Source organism: Muscardinus avellanarius, assembly GCF_963383645.1.
Source record: "Muscardinus avellanarius genome assembly, chromosome: 7".
Classification (NCBI taxonomy): domain Eukaryota; kingdom Metazoa; phylum Chordata; class Mammalia; order Rodentia; family Gliridae; genus Muscardinus; species Muscardinus avellanarius.
Window position 1 is genome coordinate 67,831,963 of NC_137793.1, and position 19,793 is coordinate 67,851,755.

General features: G+C 39.8%; 1 protein-coding gene across 1 annotated transcript in view; it reads right to left on the minus strand.

The window, feature by feature from the left end:
• The window catches only part of MIA3 (MIA SH3 domain ER export factor 3), a gene marked incomplete at both ends in the record, with an annotated part of 59,927 nt that overhangs the window by 17,581 nt on the left and 22,553 nt on the right, over window positions 1–19,793 (minus strand). Inside the window, 4 exons of the mRNA XM_080698704.1 lie at window positions 1,191–1,322; window positions 2,165–2,601; window positions 4,450–4,896; window positions 5,612–5,849. Coding sequence (XP_080554830.1) covers window positions 1,191–1,322; window positions 2,165–2,601; window positions 4,450–4,896; window positions 5,612–5,849 — 1,254 coding nt within the window. The remainder of the gene's footprint in view (window positions 1–1,190; window positions 1,323–2,164; window positions 2,602–4,449; window positions 4,897–5,611; window positions 5,850–19,793) is intronic.

The following is a 19,793-nucleotide window of genomic DNA, read 5'->3' on the forward strand; positions in this document are numbered from 1 at the left end:
AATAATTTTGGTATAGAAAAATACATTCAGAAAATTCCAATATGGAAAGAAATGACTATTTCTCTAAAGTCATTTCCTTGCTAATTGGAGAGTAAGCTTCATTTGTCCCCTTTTGCCCAAACTGAGAGGCAGGGAAAGTGGGAAGAAGCAAAAAGAAGGCATCTAAGGGTAACAACAAAGGTTCCAAAGTCAAATGTAGAGACTGAGGAGCAGTTATCACACAGAGCCCCCTTGTAGTAACCCAGTAAATAGAAGCAAGTGCTAGGGTTACTGAAATGGAAAACACATGAGAAGTATAAAAATCACATCAAATTCTGCTTGGAGGTGGAGGGAACACTATGGAATGAAAGTTCAATATGTGTCTTTGGACACATACGATCTATATTTCCTGAGCATATAATCAAATAAAAAATGTGGGAAACAAATATTTAAAGACTGAAAAGTCACCTCAAAGCCTAGACATGTCTATCATTTTGTGCATTTCTCTGCAGCCTATTTTTACTGTGTATGTGTATATACATGCATGTGTTTATATAATATACATAGACTTATCAATACTTTCAAATCTTAGTTTTTAATTTTTTCCACTTCATATTAAATTGTGAGCTTTTTCTGTCCCAATGTCCTTAAAATATATAAAGCTTCCTAATATCCTGTTACATGGGTATAGAGTTTAAAATTCTTCTACTATAATTATTTCAGTTGTACCAAGTTTTCACTCTAATACTGTTCTGCTGAACATCTTTATACAATATCATTAATGTATGCCTTTATTTCTTGAAGATAGATTACTACACATATTATAGTATTACAAGGTTATTTATATATCCTGTCCTATTTCTTATCCTATTTTAAGGCTCCTGATTCATACTACTAAACTACTTTTAGAATGGCTGTAAAAATCCCCAGTTCTACCACAGTTTATTTATGTATCAACTGAATTCTTAGTCTCTAGGGTTTTATATAAGAAACATAAACTGAAGTTTTCCCATTGAGAGACTGTGTACATGCTATCTTGTTCTCTTACATCTTTACCAAAGATTACACTGAATTATTTTATAAATTTAGCTTGAATTATAATAATTCATTTGTGTTTGTTAATAACTGAAAAGAAACAAATAAAAGGGCCAGTAACTACAAAATATTCCATGTATTTTTGAGTCAAATTATAAGTAGGTTAATTTACTCACAACAAGAACAGTTCTCCAGAAGAATATGGCAAATGAAACAATTCCCAATAAGGCAGTGAGAAGTACAGGCTTCCATGGTAGTCCATAAAAATCAGGCCCCGGCTGAACGTCATCAGGCAATGTAGCAACTAACTGAAATGGACATATCAGAAATATTGGGAAACCTTAAAGATATGTGTAAAGCAGTCACAAATAACTATAGAAATTCCAACCTCCACCAGATTACTGTCCCCTCAAAAGCTTCTTTTTCAAAAAAGTGTTTTACATTTCTTATTTAGTTCGTAGCATTTTAAGTATAATGGGCGTAAATCTTAAGCTGAGCATGTATTTCCAGTCTGCAATAGGCCCTCCCGTATCATGTTGTCTACTACATGGCTAGAATCCCTTTAGGTCATATTTTCCTCTTAGATAAGTTGGTTTTATGCTTAAAAACACGACAAAAATTTAAATGATAAAAATAATCAACTTTCATAGCTGCAAATAAAACCAATATAACAAATACAAATAATGTGTCAACCTCAGATTTTAAATCTTAATTTCATCTACTCTTACAAAAAGACATATGGTGAGTAAATTCAGACAGCTCTTGACAACCAGTTTAGATAAACTGCTCTAAGTTTATTTTCTATAAAACTCAATTCCTTGTTTGCGCAGACAATGCATTAAAGACCTGCTACTCTACTGCTTTCACTGCTCTCAACAAGTACAGGAGACAACTGTCACAGGGGCCCTGTCCCCAACAGTGCCCCGGGAAACTAAAGAGCGGGGTGTGTAGGTAACAGGTACCTGCCACAAGGTACCTTTCACCTCGTAAGAGCTCTTAAAAAAAACAAAACAAAACGAAACAAAAGAACAGGTAGGGGGAGTTTGTCAAACACCCTCTGGCCTCTCTGAGAGCACAGCTCGTCCTGCTGGCCGGTCCCACACTGCCCCACCGCCTGAGGGCTGGGATCCCTCGGGCACAGGAGCGTCACCTCCAAAAACTTGGCTATGAGGGCCGCGTAGAGCACCGACAGGGGTCCCAGAAGCTCCGGGTCCCCCGAGGAAGCAGTGACAGAAGGCACAGTAGCAGGTACTGAGTCCATCGCGCAGAGATGGCCGAGCAGAGGCGATGGACGCTCCGGGCGGAACGTCAGGGCCCCTCTTAGCACCGTTTCCTCCTTCCGCCGGACCACACAGGGGGCGGGGCCTGGGAGTGAACTTCGCCTCCCGCAGCCTACGCCCGCACCTTCGCCCAGGCCAGGCTGATAGAACACGTCATCTGACCGGCCGGTGGGCGGGGCCAATGGGCGGAGCGCGACCTGCCTACCACCGCCACGGGGCGGAGCCAGGCGGGCCAAACCAACTGTGACGCGGGGCGGGGTAGATGGTGAGGCGGAAGGATCCAAAGAAAGGGGGGAGTGGCAGGCGCCTGTAATCCCAGGATTTGGGAAGTCGAGACAGAAGGATCCCAGGTTTGGGGCCAGTCTCAGCAATTTTATGAGGCCTTTCACAACTTAGTGGGACAGGGCTGGGGGTGTAGCTCAATGCTCCTGCATTCAACCCCCAGTAACACACACACACACACACACACACACACACACACACACACACACACACCAGGAGGAAAGGGACTCACCTGTCCCAAGTACCAGAAGAGGGCTGAGGGCTTAGCTCAAGGCTCCTGGATTAAACCCCCAGTAACAAAGAGCCTCTGAGGAATCGATGGAGCTACCAGGAGGGTAGTGTGAGCCAGGTTTAGGGGAAAGTTGGCCAGAGCTGAATTATTTTGTCACAAGGTGCTGAGACAACAGGCATCTGCTCCCAGATGTCCAGACAGGATAGGAAGCTCGTGCTGCCTTCTGAAGGACCACCTCTCAGACTGGGTGGCCTTTTTCCCCTGCCCACTTCAGTGCTCTGCTTACTTTTCCCTTCCCAACCACCACTTGCTGATGACACTCTTTTAAAAGGAGGGTCCTAAGGAATTGTGTCATTATTGCCTATGCCAATGACTTCATGTCTGACCCCATATGGCTTGAGGAAAAAAAATGAGTGGTCTGCAAATCATGGTGCTGAAGGTTGAAGAAACTGGGGACATTTAATAACAGGGAGGAAAAGTATTCGTAGATCTCTAAAGATATATCTTTGAGGAAAAAATAAAATCGGTTCAAAAGAACAATCAAGCAGGAACAGGAAAATCCTGAAGAAGAGCAATGGAGGCTGCAGTGAAAAGGGGAGGACAATACTGGTAATTAAAGGCAATAGGACAGGTCTCAAAAGACGAAATACAATAAATACATGAAAACATGTTCAATGTCACGAGCAATCAAGGGAATGCAAACCAAAAAGAGATTCCAGTTAACTCCAGTCAGAATGGCAGTAATCAAGAACACAAATAACAAATGTTCACGGAAATGTAAAGGAAAAGGAACCCTTATATACTGTTGGTGGAACTGTAAATTAGTATAACCACTGTGGAAATCAGTTTGGAGGTTAGGTTCCTCGAAACACCAGGAATGGAACCGCCAGATGACAGATTTATACCACTCCTAAGTATCTTTCCTAAAGCACTAAAGACAGAAGCCTATAGAGGTACATACACACTCATGTTTATACCAGCACAATTAACAATAGCCAAATATGGAATCAAGCCAGGTGTTGGTCTACAGGTAAATAGATAAAGAAAATGTGGCATATGCCCACAATGGAATTTTTCTCAGTCATAAAGAAGAACAAAACTGTCATGTGCAGAAAAATTGATGGAACTGGAGAATATAATGTTAAGTGAGATTAGTTAGTCTCAGAAAGTCAAGGGTAGTATGTTTTCTCTTATTTATAGAAGCTATAGAGAAAAGAGAAAACAGAAGGGACTTTAAATAATGCAAAGATAGAGCTGTAGAGTAGTTAAATCTGGTTAAGGGTGAGAGCTAGGGAGGGGAAGAGGGAGGACTGGTCAAGTAAATAGTTCAAATAACTGCATTAAAAGGCCCAAGTTTATGCCGGGCGTGGTGGCACACGCTTGTAATCCCCGCGCATGGGAGGCAGAGACAGGAGGATCGCGCAGGTTCGAAGCCAGCCGTGTGTAATGGCTTAGAAGACCCTGTTTCCAAATAAAAATGTAAAAATAGGTCTGGGAGTGTAGCCTGAAGGTAGAAGGGCTTCCAGGAACCCCAGTACCACCAAAAAAAAAAAAAAAGGCCCAAGTTCAGGCATGGAGCACCCCATTGGAGCCCATAGAGCAGGGACGCAAGGGAGGGGAAGGGGAAGGCCCCTAACCAACGTTCAGGCAAGGAGCGCCCCATGGGAGCCCATAGAGAAGGGACGCAAAGGAGGGGAACGGGAAGGCCCAGAACCAACTTTGAGGCAAGGAGCACCCCATGGGAGCCCATAGAGAAGGGATGCAAGGGAATGGAACGGGAAAGCCGGGAACCAACTTTCAGGCATGCAGCGCCCATCAGAACCCATAGAGAATGGACGCAAGGGAGGGGAACGGGAAGGCCGGAACCAAAATTCAGGCATGGAGCGCCCCATGTGAGACCATAGAGCAGGGAAGCAATCGAGCAGAAGGGGAAGGCCCGGAACCAACGTTCAGGCATGGAGCGCACCATGGGATCCATAGAGAAGGGACACAAGAGAGCAGAACGGGAAGGCCAGAACCAGTGTTCAGGCATGCAGCGCCCCATGGGAGCAAATAGACCAGGGACACCATGGAGGGGAACAGGAAGGCCTGGAACCAACATTCAGGCATGGAGCGCCCCATGGGTGCCCATAGAGAAGGGAAGCAAGGAAGGGGAAAGGGAAGGCCTGGAACTGATGTTCAGGCAAGGAGTGCCCCATTGGAGCCCAGAGAGCAGGAACAGAAGGGAGGGAAACGGGAAGGCCCGGAACCAATGTTCAGGCAATGAGCGCCCCATGGGAGCCCATAGAGAAGGGACTGGAAGGAGTGGAATGGGAAGCCCGCAACCAACATTCAGGCATGGAGCGCCCCGTGGGTGCCCATAGAGAAGGGACAAAAGGGAGAGGAAGGCCCAGAACCAACGTTCAGGCCAGGAGGGCCCCATGGGAGCTCATAAAGAAGAGAAGCAAGGGAGGGGAACGGGAAGGCCCGGAACCAATGTTCAGGCATGGAACGCCCCATGGGAGCCCATAGAGCTGGGATGCAAGGGAGGGGAACGGGAAGGCCCGGAAGCAATGTTCAGGCAAGGAGTGCCCCATTGGAGCCCAGAGAGCAGGAACGCAAGGGAGGGAAACGGGAAGGCCAGGAACCAATGTTCAGGTATGGAGCGCCCAATGGGAGCCCATAGAGAGGGGAGTAAGGGAGCGGAACAGGAAGGCCTGGAACCAACGTTCAAGCAAGGAGCGAGCCCATAGAGAAGGGACACAAGGGACCAGAACGGGAAGGCCTGGAAGCAAGGTTCAGGCAAGGAGAGCCCCATGGGAGCCCATAGGGAGAGAAGGGACGGAAGGGAGCGGAATGGCCACGGCGATGGCAGCGGAGGTGGCTGTGGTGTGCTGTGATGAGCAGCGAGCTCTGAGGGCGGTGAGCTGTGACAAGCAGCAGCTTCCAAGGAGTGGCTGCGTCAGACGAGTGGCAGCTGACTGAAGCTGACCTTGGACTACGTACTGCCGAGAGAGGAGAGGCAGTGGTAGCTGAAGATGCTGACCCGTCCAGAGCTGTGTCTGGAAAGCAGAGCTAGCACCTTATTCAACAGGTCTTCTGCAGTAGTGGCAGCCCTGGTGCACCATGAGCCCCAGGAAATAGCTACCCTCCCAGACCTTCTCAGGCTCTTCCAGGTACACAGTACACAGGATTTCTGCATCCCCAGAGCTCATAGTGTGCCACCAGGTTCGCCTTCTGCATGTCCTTTGAATTTTCCATCTTTCTCCACTCAAAGTTTGCTTTCTCTCCCCTCCAACTCTCTCCAGTCCAATGAGGCCAGAGAAACCAGGACTCAACAGGACACCTAGCTTCTGGGAGGCTCTGCAGTCAACTCCTCTTCTCCCCACCCTGAAACTCAGGGGACTCCCTTCCTGAGCTCTGGAGGCCCCCCACCTCTGCCCACTGTGGCTCTCGGGGCAGAGCATAAGGCTCTTCCCTGGGGTACCCTAATTTGGCAAAAGAGAATGCTTCTCTGCAAACTCAAAGGCCATGACCCGTTCCCACTGGTAGAGCTCACTAAAGAAGGGGGAGGTAGCTACAGGGGCAGCAAAGCCACAGGCAGCAAAGAGGTGTACAACAGAGTGCCAGCTGGTGAAGACAGGGGAGAACCTTCTCAAAGGGCAAAATTCGGGATGCCATCCAGCCAACGGCTCTCAGCACCTCTTTAATACTGGACTGGGCTTTATTCTGGACTTGGAGAGGTAGCAAAGGTGCATTTTAATTGATTAATTAGTTTTATTGGTGGTACTGGGGATGGATCCCAGTGCCATGCTAAATATGAGCTAAACCCCCAATCATTGAAGCCGCGCTTGTTGGTGAATGCTTATAATCCCAGCGCTTGGGAGGCTGAGACAGGAGGGTCCCACAGGTTAGAAGCCAGCCTCAGCTACTTCATGAGGCTCTCAGCAACTTGAGACCCTATTTCCAAATTAAAATATAAAGTAGGTCTGGAAGTATAGACCAGAGGTAGAAAAGCCCCTGGGTTCTACCGCAAGAACCACTAAAACAACAAAAATAACCCCCAATCCTAAAAAAAAAAACAAAAAAAAACAAAAAAAAAAACCCTGCAGTAATATGTGAAAGATGTATTACCAATCTAACTAACTCCTGTAGGGAGGAAAGGGGGAAAGCAGGGCAGAAGTGAAAGTGAGCAAAGAGATGTGTGCATGTATGTTGTTAACACATGGGATCTCACTATTATGTTTAGCCGTAATGCACCAATATAGTATCAGCTCTAACTCGAGACTACATACAGTCCACAGGACAAAATAGAGAATCTAGTAATTGCACTGAATATGTGAGATTCAGTAAAAGCTAATTGGGGAAAAATAGACTTTTTAATCAGTGGCGCTAGTATAACTAGAGAACCCTATGGAAAATTATAAAATTTGGTCTTTCATTATTCACAAAGATAAAGATAAATTCCAAATAAATTTGAAACCTGATGTAAAAAATGAAAACAAGTAATAGAAAACACCAGGTGAACTGTCTATATATAAAGGGGCAAAATGTGTCCAATTATGTCTTAAAATTCAGGAGCTACTAATAAAAGCATATTTTTTAAAATTTCAAGAGCAAACAGGAAAAAGATTTGTAAAGTTAATTATTAAAAAATAAAAAGAAATTGTCTGGCCTCTACCTACAAAAAAAAGGGCAAAAAAAAAAAAAGGCGTGGTTTCACAATGACAACCTGAGAGAACATTTAGAGCATATTACTGACTAAAGAGTAGTAATGACTGAAATTAAAAAGAAAAATGGCCAGCAAACCTACAAAAAAGTAGGCTGAAGTACTATGACTGAAATTAAAGAAAACCTACAAATAAGTAGATCTCAGGAAAAATAGCTATAACATCATGGAAATATGCTCCTGCTACCTCAAAATGACAGGAAAACACATTAAACCTATACTGAAATGCCATTTCTCACTTATATTGGCAAGATCCAAATATTTAACCACACATTCAGTTGATAAGAGAATGTGGGGAAACAGACACTCTTATATGTTGCTGATAATTAACACAAAATGATACAACCCATCAGTGAGACTTGGCAATTCTGGCAGTATCTCCCAAAGCTGCTTTGTATTTCTCTGCTGACTTGACTTTTTTTTTCAGTGCTGGGGATCAAACCCAGTACCCCACAAATACAAGGTAAATAGCTCAAATAATAGTTCAGGATCCCACTGAGCTATACCCCCAGCCTAACAATCTCACCTCTAAAGAGCCCAAGAACACAACAACAAATGTTGAAAAGGTGTATTTACATGTATAGCCATGTTTATAACAGCACAATTCACAATAGCCAAATTATGGAGCCAATGTATGTACCCATCAACAGATGAATGGATTACAAAAGTATAGAATACACAGTGGAATTCTACTCAGCAATAAAGAAGAACAAAATAATGTCATTTGTAGGAAAATAGATGGACCTGGAGAAGATTATGCTAAGTGATATTAGCCAGTCACTGAAAGTGAAGGTTCTTATATTTTCTCTAGTATGTGGAAGCTAGGGAGTAATCGAACTACGAGAGACTTTAGATAATGGATTTAAAAAAAAAAAAAAACCCAGTGGAGTGAGGGAGGTAGTTTAGAGGAGTAAGGGAGGAGAGGGAGAACCAACAAAGAAAACACTTTCATGCATGTATGCATGTTATGTACACATGTGAGAATACCAATGTTAATCTCAATATCATATGGGGAAGGGGAAGGAGGGAGTGGAAAGGGAGACGGGGAAATTCACCAATTGCTGTGTGTTACTATCACTATTTACTACATTATAATGTGAGACTGTAAGACTGCAATGCACTAATAAAAGATGTATTTTAAAAACTTTCTTATTCCAGCAATATAACAAGAACTGGAAACAACCAAACTGCCCATCTATATTTAATTAAGCAAATTATATTATAAAAAATAATTCTAACTATCACTAGGGAGCTGGGCATGCAGCATGCTTGTAATCCCAGCATTCGGGAGACTGAGACTGGAGGATCACAGTTCATGGACAGCCTCAGCTATGGAGTGAGGTCCTTTGCAACTCAATGAAACCCTGTTTCAAAAATAAAAAGACAAAAAATAGAACTGGGGATGTAGCTTGGAGGTACAATGCCCCTGGGTTCCATCCCCAGTAGTGGAAAAAAAAAAAAATATATATATATATATATATATGGTGTGGAAAGCAGAATACATTAAAAAATACAAGGTAGAGCCAGGTGTGGTGGTGCATGCTTGTAATCCCCGCGCTTGGGAGGCGGAGACAGGAGGATGGCGCAGGTTTGAAGCCAGCTGTGCTGGCTTAAGAGACCCTGTTTCCAAATGAAAATATAAAAAATAGGTCTGGGAGTGTAGCCCAGAGGTAGAAGGGCTTCCAGGAATCCCAGTGCCACCAAAAAAAAAAAAAAAAAGACAAGGTAGAGAAAAGTATTTACAGAATATTACTACTTTAGCTTATAAAGTGGAAAGAGATTTTTTTATATATTTTTTATAGCTCTGAGGCAAAATTGACATGCAGCAAATTACATGTATTTAAAAGATGCATTTTTATACATTTTGACATATGAAACTATTAAACTAATATCACAATCAGGATAATGAATATATCCTTTACCTCCAAAAGTCTCCACCATCGCCTTAATAATCCCAACCCCCTCTCCTGCAAAATTTCTACTGTAGTAGACTCCTAAAGTTTTATGTGTATGTAATGGTGAGTAGAGAAATAGAAAATACATTCGATTTTCTCTGGCTTCTCTCATTAAGCGAAATTTGAGATTCATCTACATTGCTATATTTATCAATAATACTCATCTGTTTTTATTGCTGAGCAGAATTTCATTATAGGTATATGTCACCTGTTGCTGGATATTTAGATTCTTTCCAATTTGAGGCTTTTACAAGTAAAATACCCAAGAACATTGATATGCAAGTCCTTCTACAGATATACAAACATTTTCTCTTGGGTAAATGCTTAGAAGAACAGCTGGATCTGACAGGTGTATATTCACCTTCTGAAGAAAGTGCTCCTAATCACCTGACATCCTCGCCAGCTGTGGAGCAACTCCAACGGCTTCTCCAACACGGGGGACAAACAGTTTAATTCTAGCTATTCCAACAAGTGTATACTGTTAACTTGTTGTGGTTTAAATTTGCATTTCCCTGACAAATATGTTGAGCATTCTTAATGTGTTTATTGCTATCTGTATAATTTCTGTGGTGAAGTGTTATTTTTTACTGGGCTATAGTGTTTTCTTTTTAGTAAGTTTTGAGTTTTTTATACCTTGCTGATACAGGTTCTTTATCAGATAAGTGCTTTTACAGTGATCCCCTCCCTGTGTGTGGCTTTTTTTGTTCATTCATTTAACAGTGCATTTTGAAAAACAGGTTTTTATTTTGATGAAACCCAAATTATCAAATTCCTTTTTTAAGAAGCATGATCTTGGTGTCAAATCTTAAGAAATCTTTGCCTGACCTAAGTTCAACAAAAATTTTTTCTTTAGTTTTTTTTCTTAGAAGCTTTATAGTTTTATATTTAATAATTAGGTGTATATGACCCATTCTGAGTTAATTTAGTAATTTCAGGTATGGATAATTTTTGCATATAAATATGCAGTAGTTCAAGTACCATTTGTTGAAAAGAATTTCCATTCTCTACATAATTTTCTTTCCACCTTTGTTAGATGTCCGTTGCCATACATGTGTGAATCTATCTCTGGATTCTTTACTCTGTTGCAAGGATTTATTTGCAGCCCTAATTATTGAAGCCTTAGAATATAAATCTTAAAGTCCACATTCCAGATTGTTTGCATTTCTCAAAGAAACTGTATAATCAGCTTGTCTTTTTTTTTTTTTTTTTTTTTTCTTCTTGGTACTGGGGATGGAACCCAGGGGCATTCTACCTCTGAGCTACTCTGCTAGACCTATTTTATATTTTATTTGGAAATACGGTCTCACTAGGTTGCTGAGAGTCACTAAGTAGCTGAGGCTGGCGTCAAACCTGTGTGATACTCCTGTCTCAGCCTCCAAGTACTAGGATTACAAGTGTGTGCCACCACGCCCAGCCAGCTTGGCATTTTCTACAAAAAATGAACCTGTTGTGGTCCTGACTGGTCTAATATTAACCCTGGTGGTCAAATTGGGATGAACTGACAGGTTAACAATATATTATTAACTCATCAACAGCTGACTCATCAACTAGGTATATCTCTCCATTTCTTTAGGTCTTCTTTAATTTCTATTGGCAATATTTTATAGTTTTCAACATATTCTGTCTTAACTCTTGACAGATTTATGTTTACATATTTCATTTTTATATTGTATATTTTTGTATTAATTTCTATGCAAACTTTCAGGAACTTAGTGAAATAACAAATGAAGAAATTGAAGTCAGACTGGTAATTCAATAACCAAATTGAAGTCAGATTGGCAATTAACTATAAATTCTAAACTTTATTTCAATTTTTAATTTTTTTGTTGCTAGTGTATAGAAATATAATTGCTTTGAGGTGTAAATCTTTACCAGTCAAACCTTACTGAACTCACTAGTTCTAGTAGCGTTTCATAGATCCCACCATATTTCACTTATATGTGTTCATACTGTCTACAAATAAAGATGATTTTATTTCTTCCTTCCCAGTTTAGGTGAATTTTCTTTTTTATTTTTCTTGAGTTGGAACACTGGCTGTTGCCTTACTACACCCAATCCAATGTTGAAGAGATGTGTTGAGAGAGGATGTCCTTGTTTGATTTCTTTTCTTTCTTTCTTTTTTTTTCTTCTTCTTTTTTTTTTTTTTTGTACTGCAGGTGGAACCCAGGGGGGCTTTTCTACCTTGGGGCTATACTCTCAGACCTTTTTTTTTATATACTTTATTTGTAAACAGGGTCTAAGTTGCTGAGAGCCTAAGAAGCTGAGGCTGACTTTGAATCTGTGTGATCCTTCTGTCTCAGCCTCCCAAGTGCAGGGATTACAAGCTTGCGCCACCACGCCCAGCTCTTGTTTGATTTCTAATCATGGAAAAATTATTCAAACATTCACCATTAGGTATGATGCTAGCTATATATTTTCCATGCACAATATCTTAAGTTCCCTTCTATTCCTAGTTTGTTTGTTTTTCTTTATCGGTAACCAATGTTGGATTTTTTGAAATACTATTTGTTGAGCTAAACATATATAAATTATGTTGTTTTGTTTTGTTTTGTTTGTGGGTTTAGGAATGGAACCCTGGGGCATTTGACCTTCAAGCTACACCCTCTGCCCTACTTTTTATTCTTTCTTTTGAAACAGGGTCTCACTGAGTTGCAGAGGGCCTCACTAAGTAGCTGAGGCTGTCCATGAACCGCGGTCCTCTGGTCTCAGCCTCCCCAATGCTGGGATTACAAACATGCACCACCAAGCCTGGCATAAATTACGTTTTTAAAGTTTAACAAATATAATGAGTTACACTGATTGATTTTCAAATGTTAAACTTTGTATCTTTGAGATAAACTCTACTTGGTTACGATATCTTCTTCCTTCTATATATTTTTGCACTTGTTAAAATTTTCTGTAAAGTTTGTACTTATGTTCATGAGAGATCTGTAGTTTTCATGTTATGTCTTATTTTGGTATTATGGTAACACTAGCTTTATAGGAGCTGAAAAGTATTTTCTTGCTTCAATTTTCTACAAGAGATTTTGTAGAATAAGTGTTGTTTATTATTTATAGCTTTAATAGAATTTACCAGTGAAGCAATCTGGACCTGGAGTTTTCTTTGTAGAAAGGGTTTTTAACAATATCTTCAATTTATTTAATACTCGTAAGTATTGAGGTGTTCTTGAGTGAGCATTTGCAGTTTATGTCTTAGGTGGAATTTCATCTAAGTTGTCAAATTAATTGATAAATTGTTCATAATATTCTCTGACTTTAGTTCTAGCATCTGTAGAATCTGTAGAGATGTCCCTCTGCTGATATTGGCAATCCATGTCACCTATCTTTTTTCTAATTACACTTGCAAGAGGTTAATTGATTTTTAGTCTCAAAAAATCAGCTCGCAATTTCACTGATTTTCTCTATTTTTCTTTTTAATTCATTTACTATGTCTTTATCTTTGTTATTCTTTTCTTCTGCTTACATGGAGATTAGTTTCTTCTTTCTTTGCTGTTCTCTTATGGTAGAAACTGAGGACACTGACTTGAGGCTTTTCTTCTTTTCTAATATAGGGTGTGTTCTACATTTCCCACTAGTGCCTTAGAAGTCGAGGACAAATTTGGTATGTTCTGTTTTCATTTTCATTCAGTTCAAAAACTAATTTCACCTTTGATTTTCCTGACTCATAAATTATTTAGAAGTGTGTGATTTAGCTTCCAAGTATTTGAGGATTTATCTTGGTAAATGTTCCATGTGTAACTTTTATTTATTTACTTATTTCTTTATTGCGGGTCTGGGGATGGAACTCAGGAGCATTTGATGGAACCCCCTGCCCTATTTTTTAGTCTTTATTTTGAAAACAGGTCTCACTGAGTTGCAGAAGGCCTCACTGAGTAGCTGAGGCTGTCCGCGAACCGCCATCCTCCAGTCTCAGCCTTCTGAATGCTGGGATTACAAGTGTGCACCACCAAACCCAGCTCCCATGTGTACTTTTTGGGTGAAGTTTTCTAAAAATTTCAATAGGGGCCAGTTGGTTGATTCTGCTATTCATACTTGCTATATCTTTATCTACTTTTTTCTTTATTTACTTTTTTCTTTTTCTATCAATTATTGAGAAAGTATATTGAAATTTCCAATTATAATTGTACCTTTATTTTTCCTTTTATCTTTCAATCTTTTCTTCATGTATTTGAAGGTCTATACTTCAGGGCACAAACATTTAGGATTATTATAGTACTTTAATTAAATGGCTCCTTTATTATTAGGAAATAACTCTTTATGTCTGAAGATATACTTAACTCCAGAACCTCCTTTGGTTTAATACAGAAACTCCAGCTTTTTTTTACTAGTGTTAACATAGGATATGTTTCTCAATTTTCTTTCTTTCTTTCTTTCTTTCTTTCTTTTTTTTTTTTTTTTTTTTTTTTTTGATGTGTGTGTGTAGTGCCAGGGATTGAACCAAGGAGAGTCATTCTACCTCCAAGCTACACCCCTAGCCCTACCTTGTTTTTATTTTGAAACAGGGTCTCACTAAGTTGCTGACAGCCTCCAAAAATTGCTCAGGCTGTCCTTGAACTTATCCTCCTGTCTCAGCCTCCCAATTACTGGGATTACAGGCGTGTGCCACCACGCCCGGCCTTTTTCAATTGTTTTAGTTTTAACATTTTTGTTTCTTATTTATAGTGTTGTCCTTTTGGACATCTACATGGCTTTTGTTTCTGTAACCAATCTGACAATGTATGTTTTTAATTGGGGTATTTAGATAATTTCCATAAGATTATTGATATGAATACGTGTAAGCTTCGTTACCATCTTCCTTTTTATTTTCCCATCTGTTCTTTGCTCCCTTTTCCTCTTATTCTGCCTTCTTTCAGATCAACTGAGTCTTTTTAGTGATTCCAATTTATTTCCTTTGTTGGCTAATTAAGCTATACCTCTTTGCTTTTTTAGCTGTAGTGGTTGTTTTAGGGCTTGGAATATACATTTTTAACTTAGCGGAATCTGCCTTCAGATGATACAATACTACTTAATATATTTAATAATTTACAATAGTTACATTTCTCCCCTTCTGACCCTTATACTATTATCACATATTTCACATATTTCCTAAACTCAATACTGCCTTGATGTTTATCTTTAACCAATCAACATTTAAAGATGTTTAAATATAAAAAATAGTTTTAAATATTTACCCATGTAGTCACACTTTCTGGTGTTCTTCACTCCTTCAGGAGCTCCATTATTTCCATCTGTTGCCATGGTGAGAGTATACTGGTGAATTCTTTCAGCTACTATATGTCAGAAAGTTGTCTTCTCATTTTCATTTTGGAGAGCTATTTCACTGGGTCTGATACTGTAAGTCAAAAGTATTGTTCTTTGGAAGCCAGGCGTAGTGGTGCATCCCAGTTCTTAGGAAGCTGAGACAGGAGGATAGGATCACACAGGTTCGAAGCCAGCCTCAGCTACTTAGTGAGACCCTGTTTCCAAATAAAATATAGAATGGGTCGGGAGTGTAGCTCAGAGGTAGAAAGCCCCTGGGTTTCATCCCTGTTACTCCCCCCGAAAAAACTGTTCTTCAAATACATTAAAGATATCACTCCTCTGAATTCTCTCATGCCATATTCCTGACCAAAAAAAATTGATGTCATCCTTATCTTAGTTCATTTTTATATAAACATCTTTCTTCTCCAGCTGCTAAGATTTCTCTTTATCGCTGGTTTTGAGCAATTCAGTGATAATATGCCTTGGTATAGTTGTGTTCATGCTTGTGCTTTTATTTCACTTAGCATCTTTGCTCTGTGGAGCTAGTTTTCATAAATTTCAAAAAATTTTGGTCATTACTTCTGAATATGTCTTCTCTACCCTCTTCACATGTATATGAGGCTGCTTAAGAGTATCCTACAGCTCACTGATGCTGTGTTCACTTTTCTTGAGCAAATAAAATTTCCACTGTGTTTCATTTGGGCCACTCACATTACTATGAAGACATATTGCTATGTCTTCAAGTTCATTAATGTTTTCATTGCAATGTTTACTCGGGGATGAATCCCATCCAGATTATTTGTCATCTCAGATTCTGTGTAGTTTTTATCTTTCGAAGTCTGGCTAAAGCAGTATCTTTCCTATCTCTACTTAACTCTTTTAACATATGAAACAGTCATAATAGCTGTCTTAATACCATAGTCTGATTCTAACATCTCTGGCAGTTCTTGGTTGGCTTTCATTGGTTGATTTTTCTCTTCATCATGGGTCATGCATCTTCTTTTTCTTCTTCTTCTCTTTTTTTTTTGGTGTGTGTGTGCGTGTGTGTGCGTGTGCGTGTGTGTACTGTGGGGGAGGGGTACTTAGAATTGAACCAGGAGCATTTTACCTGTATCTCCATTCCTTCTTAATTTTTTTTCTTTTGAAACAGTTTTAGATAAGTTGCTAAGAGTCTCTATACATTGCTAAGGCTGTCCTTGGGCCTGTGAGCCTCCTGTCTCAGCCTCCCAAGTACTGGGATTACAAGCATGTGCCACCACATCTGGCTGTTTTCTTTCTTCTTCATATGCTGGATAATCTTTAATTAGATGTATGCATTATGAATAAATATTCATGAGCTTTTCCTGGGATGCAGTTAAATGACTTTTTTTTGTTGTTTTTTGCAGGTCTGGGGATAGACCCCATTCAACCTCTGAGCTACACCCTCTGCCCTATTTTTTATTCTTTATTTTGAAACAGGGTCTTACTAAGTTGCACAAGACCTCACTAAGTAGCTGAGGCTGTCTGCAAACCATGATCCTCCAGTCTTAGGCTCCCGAATGCTGGGATTACAAGCGTGAGCCACCATGCCTGGCTTCTGACTTTGAAAGTTTGATTCCCTTGGGTTTTAGGATTTGTAAGGCATGACATGAGTAATGTTTAATCTGAAATACGTCCCTCCTCAGTATTCAACCCAATTTCCTTAGAATTATGGGGTTCTTCCAGGCACAATTTCTGGTATTGTGTCAAGAACTGCACTTTCTGATCACTTTGCTTGTTTCTCTGACTTTCTGTAGTCTTGTCATAGTCATGTGTTGATCAAACTCTGCTGAATGCCCAGGGGGCCTTTCCACATCTCCAGAGCTTTCTCCCCACGGGGCTCTCTTCTTTTGTACTCAACCCTGTGGACTCTAGTAGCTTTGGTCTCCCTGGAATCTCGGCACCATCTCCTCAATTCAGGGTGCCCACTGGCTCTACTTTGGCTCCCCTTTCTGTGCTATGGCTTGGGAACTCTCTTAACATAGCAACCTGGGACAATTGTAGAATCCATGGCATTTGTTTCTTATGTTTCAGGAATTGCGCTCCTTTGTGGCTTGATGTCCACTGTCTTGAAAACTATTGTTTAATCAATTTTGTCAGTTTTTGTTGGTTTTAGTTGGGAAGGTAAAACTATATGACATCATGATGAATAATCATATTTTTAAAAATCCAATATTTCCTAGCTTTGTCCTCTAAAAAGACCTAGAAATGATGGACAACTCAAAAGTAGTAAGCAATCTTAGTACTCGATATATAGTCTAAATACCATTTTCCATTAAAAAGGAAGTAGGGCTCCTTAGACAAATAATTATTTTAGAACTTGGACAGGAAATAGATAAGATGAGCATGGGTATCTCATTGTACTAGAAAGCAAGGCAAGTAGGTGTCAAAAGTGCCCAAGAGACAATTTGAAGAGGCTTCCCTTAGCCAAAAATGGAAAAAATTGATCATCAATAAGAATAATTGCTATTCTTAATTAGATTAAAGAACTAAATATTTCTAAATCTATGGTATCATACTGACTCTAGATTTTTTTTAAAAAAAAGGAAAAAAATAAATTTTGTTGGCATTAGGGATGGAACCCAGAGACATTCTACCTCCAAGCTACACCTGCAGCACAATTTTATTTATATGGAAAAGGGTCTTACTAGATTGGTGAGAGCCCCACTATGTTGCTGAGACTGGCTTTGAACCTCTAATCCTCCTATCTCAGACTCCCAAATACTGGGATTAAAAAATTTTAAACTCCCTTTGAACATTATTATATAATGTTAGGAAGATAGTTTATAATCTTGAAAACTGTTTAAATAAAGAAAAAGAATAAAATATTTATCTATCCTGCCTTAACTAAGCAAACCAAATCTCAATGTAAAGAATAGTTGATCAAGCTGGGCATGGTAGCACATGCTTGTAATACTAGTACTAGGGAGGCTGCAGGTTTGTAGCTAGTCTCAGCAACTTGTAAGACCCCATTTCAAAATAAAAGAATAAAAAATAGGGCTGGGAATGGAGCTTAGAAGTATAATATACCCCTGGGGTCTTATCCCTGGTACCACACACACACACAAAAAAAAAAAAAAAAAAAAAAAAAAAAATTGGAGAGGAAAAAAAAGAATAGTTAATTATAAAATTTTCTTTGTAGAAACATCCCAGCCTCTAGATGAGGAAGGAACACTTATAATCAGACCATCATCATTTTTCTTCTCTTTTGAAAGAAGTGTTATTCAAAAGTTTCCAGACTATTTTGCTGACTAGAAGATAGGTATTTCCTGTGAAAAATTTATCAAAACTTTGACAAATAATTCACTGTTTATAGGATTTACCTTACAGGTGATTATAAGTCACATGTACTTTTACATTTGATTTTTAGGTACTTGATCAACTATTCTTTACATTGAGATTTGGTTTGTAAATATTTATATATTAATATATCTGTATTTGAAACAAGATACATAAATTAATTTGATAAATTGATTTCTTTAAACATAAAAACCAGATCAAACATATTTTGCAATCTATAATATCTTAACAGATCTTGTCACTGTCACCAGTGACTAGCAGTCACCATCAAAAAAGAAACATTCAGATATTAATGCCTCCTGATGGAAGGATATAATACTTCCAAGTATCCTTTTTTTGTGTGTGTGGGTCTGGGGATGGAACCCAGAGGCATTTGAAGTCTGAGCTATACCCCCTGCCCAATTTTTTATTCTTTATTTTGAAACAGGGTCTCACTGAGTTGCAGAGGGCCTCACTAAGTAGCTGAGGCTGACTGTGATCTGCAATCCTTCGGTCTCAGGGTCTCAGGCTCCCAAATGCTGGAATTACAAGCGTGTGCCACCACGCCTGGCTTCCTTCTAAGTATTCTTAGTAAGCAAAACTGAAGCTGAATCAGACTGCCAATTTCTAGGAGATAAATATAAATAATCAGAGAAGGGCTGTGGCTGTAGCTCAGTGGTAGAGCACTATGCCTAGCATGCAAGAGGTCCTGAGTTTGTTCCCTGGCACCAAAAAGGAAAAAAAAAAAAAATTATTTCCAAACAAGAGAAAAGTGTGTGTGTGTGTGTGTGTGTGTGTGTGTGTGTGTGTGTGTGTGTGTTGTAGCACTGGTAATGGTGATTGAACCCAGGGGCATTCTACCTTTGAGCCACACCTCAGCCCTATTTTTTATTCTTTTTTTTATTTTTTATTTTTTGGTGGTACTGGGGTTCCTGGAAGCCCTTCTACCTCCGGGATATACTCCCAGACCTATTTTATATTTTATTTGGAAACAGGGTCTCTTAAGCCAGCAAGGCTGGCTTTGAACCTTCGAGATCCTCCTGTCTCCGCCTCCCAAGCGTGGGGATTACAAGCGTGTGCAATCACGCCCGGCTTTATTCTTTATTTTGAAACTGGGTTACACTAAGTTTCAGAGGGCGTCTCTACATAGCTGAGGCTGGCCACTAACCTGTGATCCTCCTGTTTCAGCTTCCCAAGTACTGGGAATACAAGCATGTGCCACCAGCCTGGCTTATATATTGTTTAAGCAACAGAGAAACATTTTAAATTATACCAGGGAGGTGTCATTCACAAATCTAGACTGCAAAATCTGCCCTAGAAGCCATACAAACATTTTTCTTCAATGAATACATTGCAAGAGCAACAAAAAAGAAACATGAAAAGTAACTGGTAAGAGACTTGTCTCCACCATCACCACCACCACTGAAAGCGACTAAGCAACTGGACAAACTATAGGAAAAGAATTTATTTTTTCAGATAAGAGAACCACAAGCAACACATAGCTGTCATCCCTGGGTGAAAGAAAAAAAAAAGGTTTCTCCTAATGAGCTTTCTCTCGGTGCTAGGAGAGGAAACCACAGGGACACAACCATCTCACTTTGAAGGTAAAGGTCAGCATTTGAGGAAACTCAGCTGCCTGAAATATGCAGGGAAAGCTACAAAAAAACAAAGAGCCACAAAGAAAATTTAAAAAAAAAAAAGAATCTTACACATCTTCAAACACGTCTCCTTCAGTTTGGGACTAAATTCTAAGCAATCTCTGGGTAGGTAAGACTCCTTGAGGA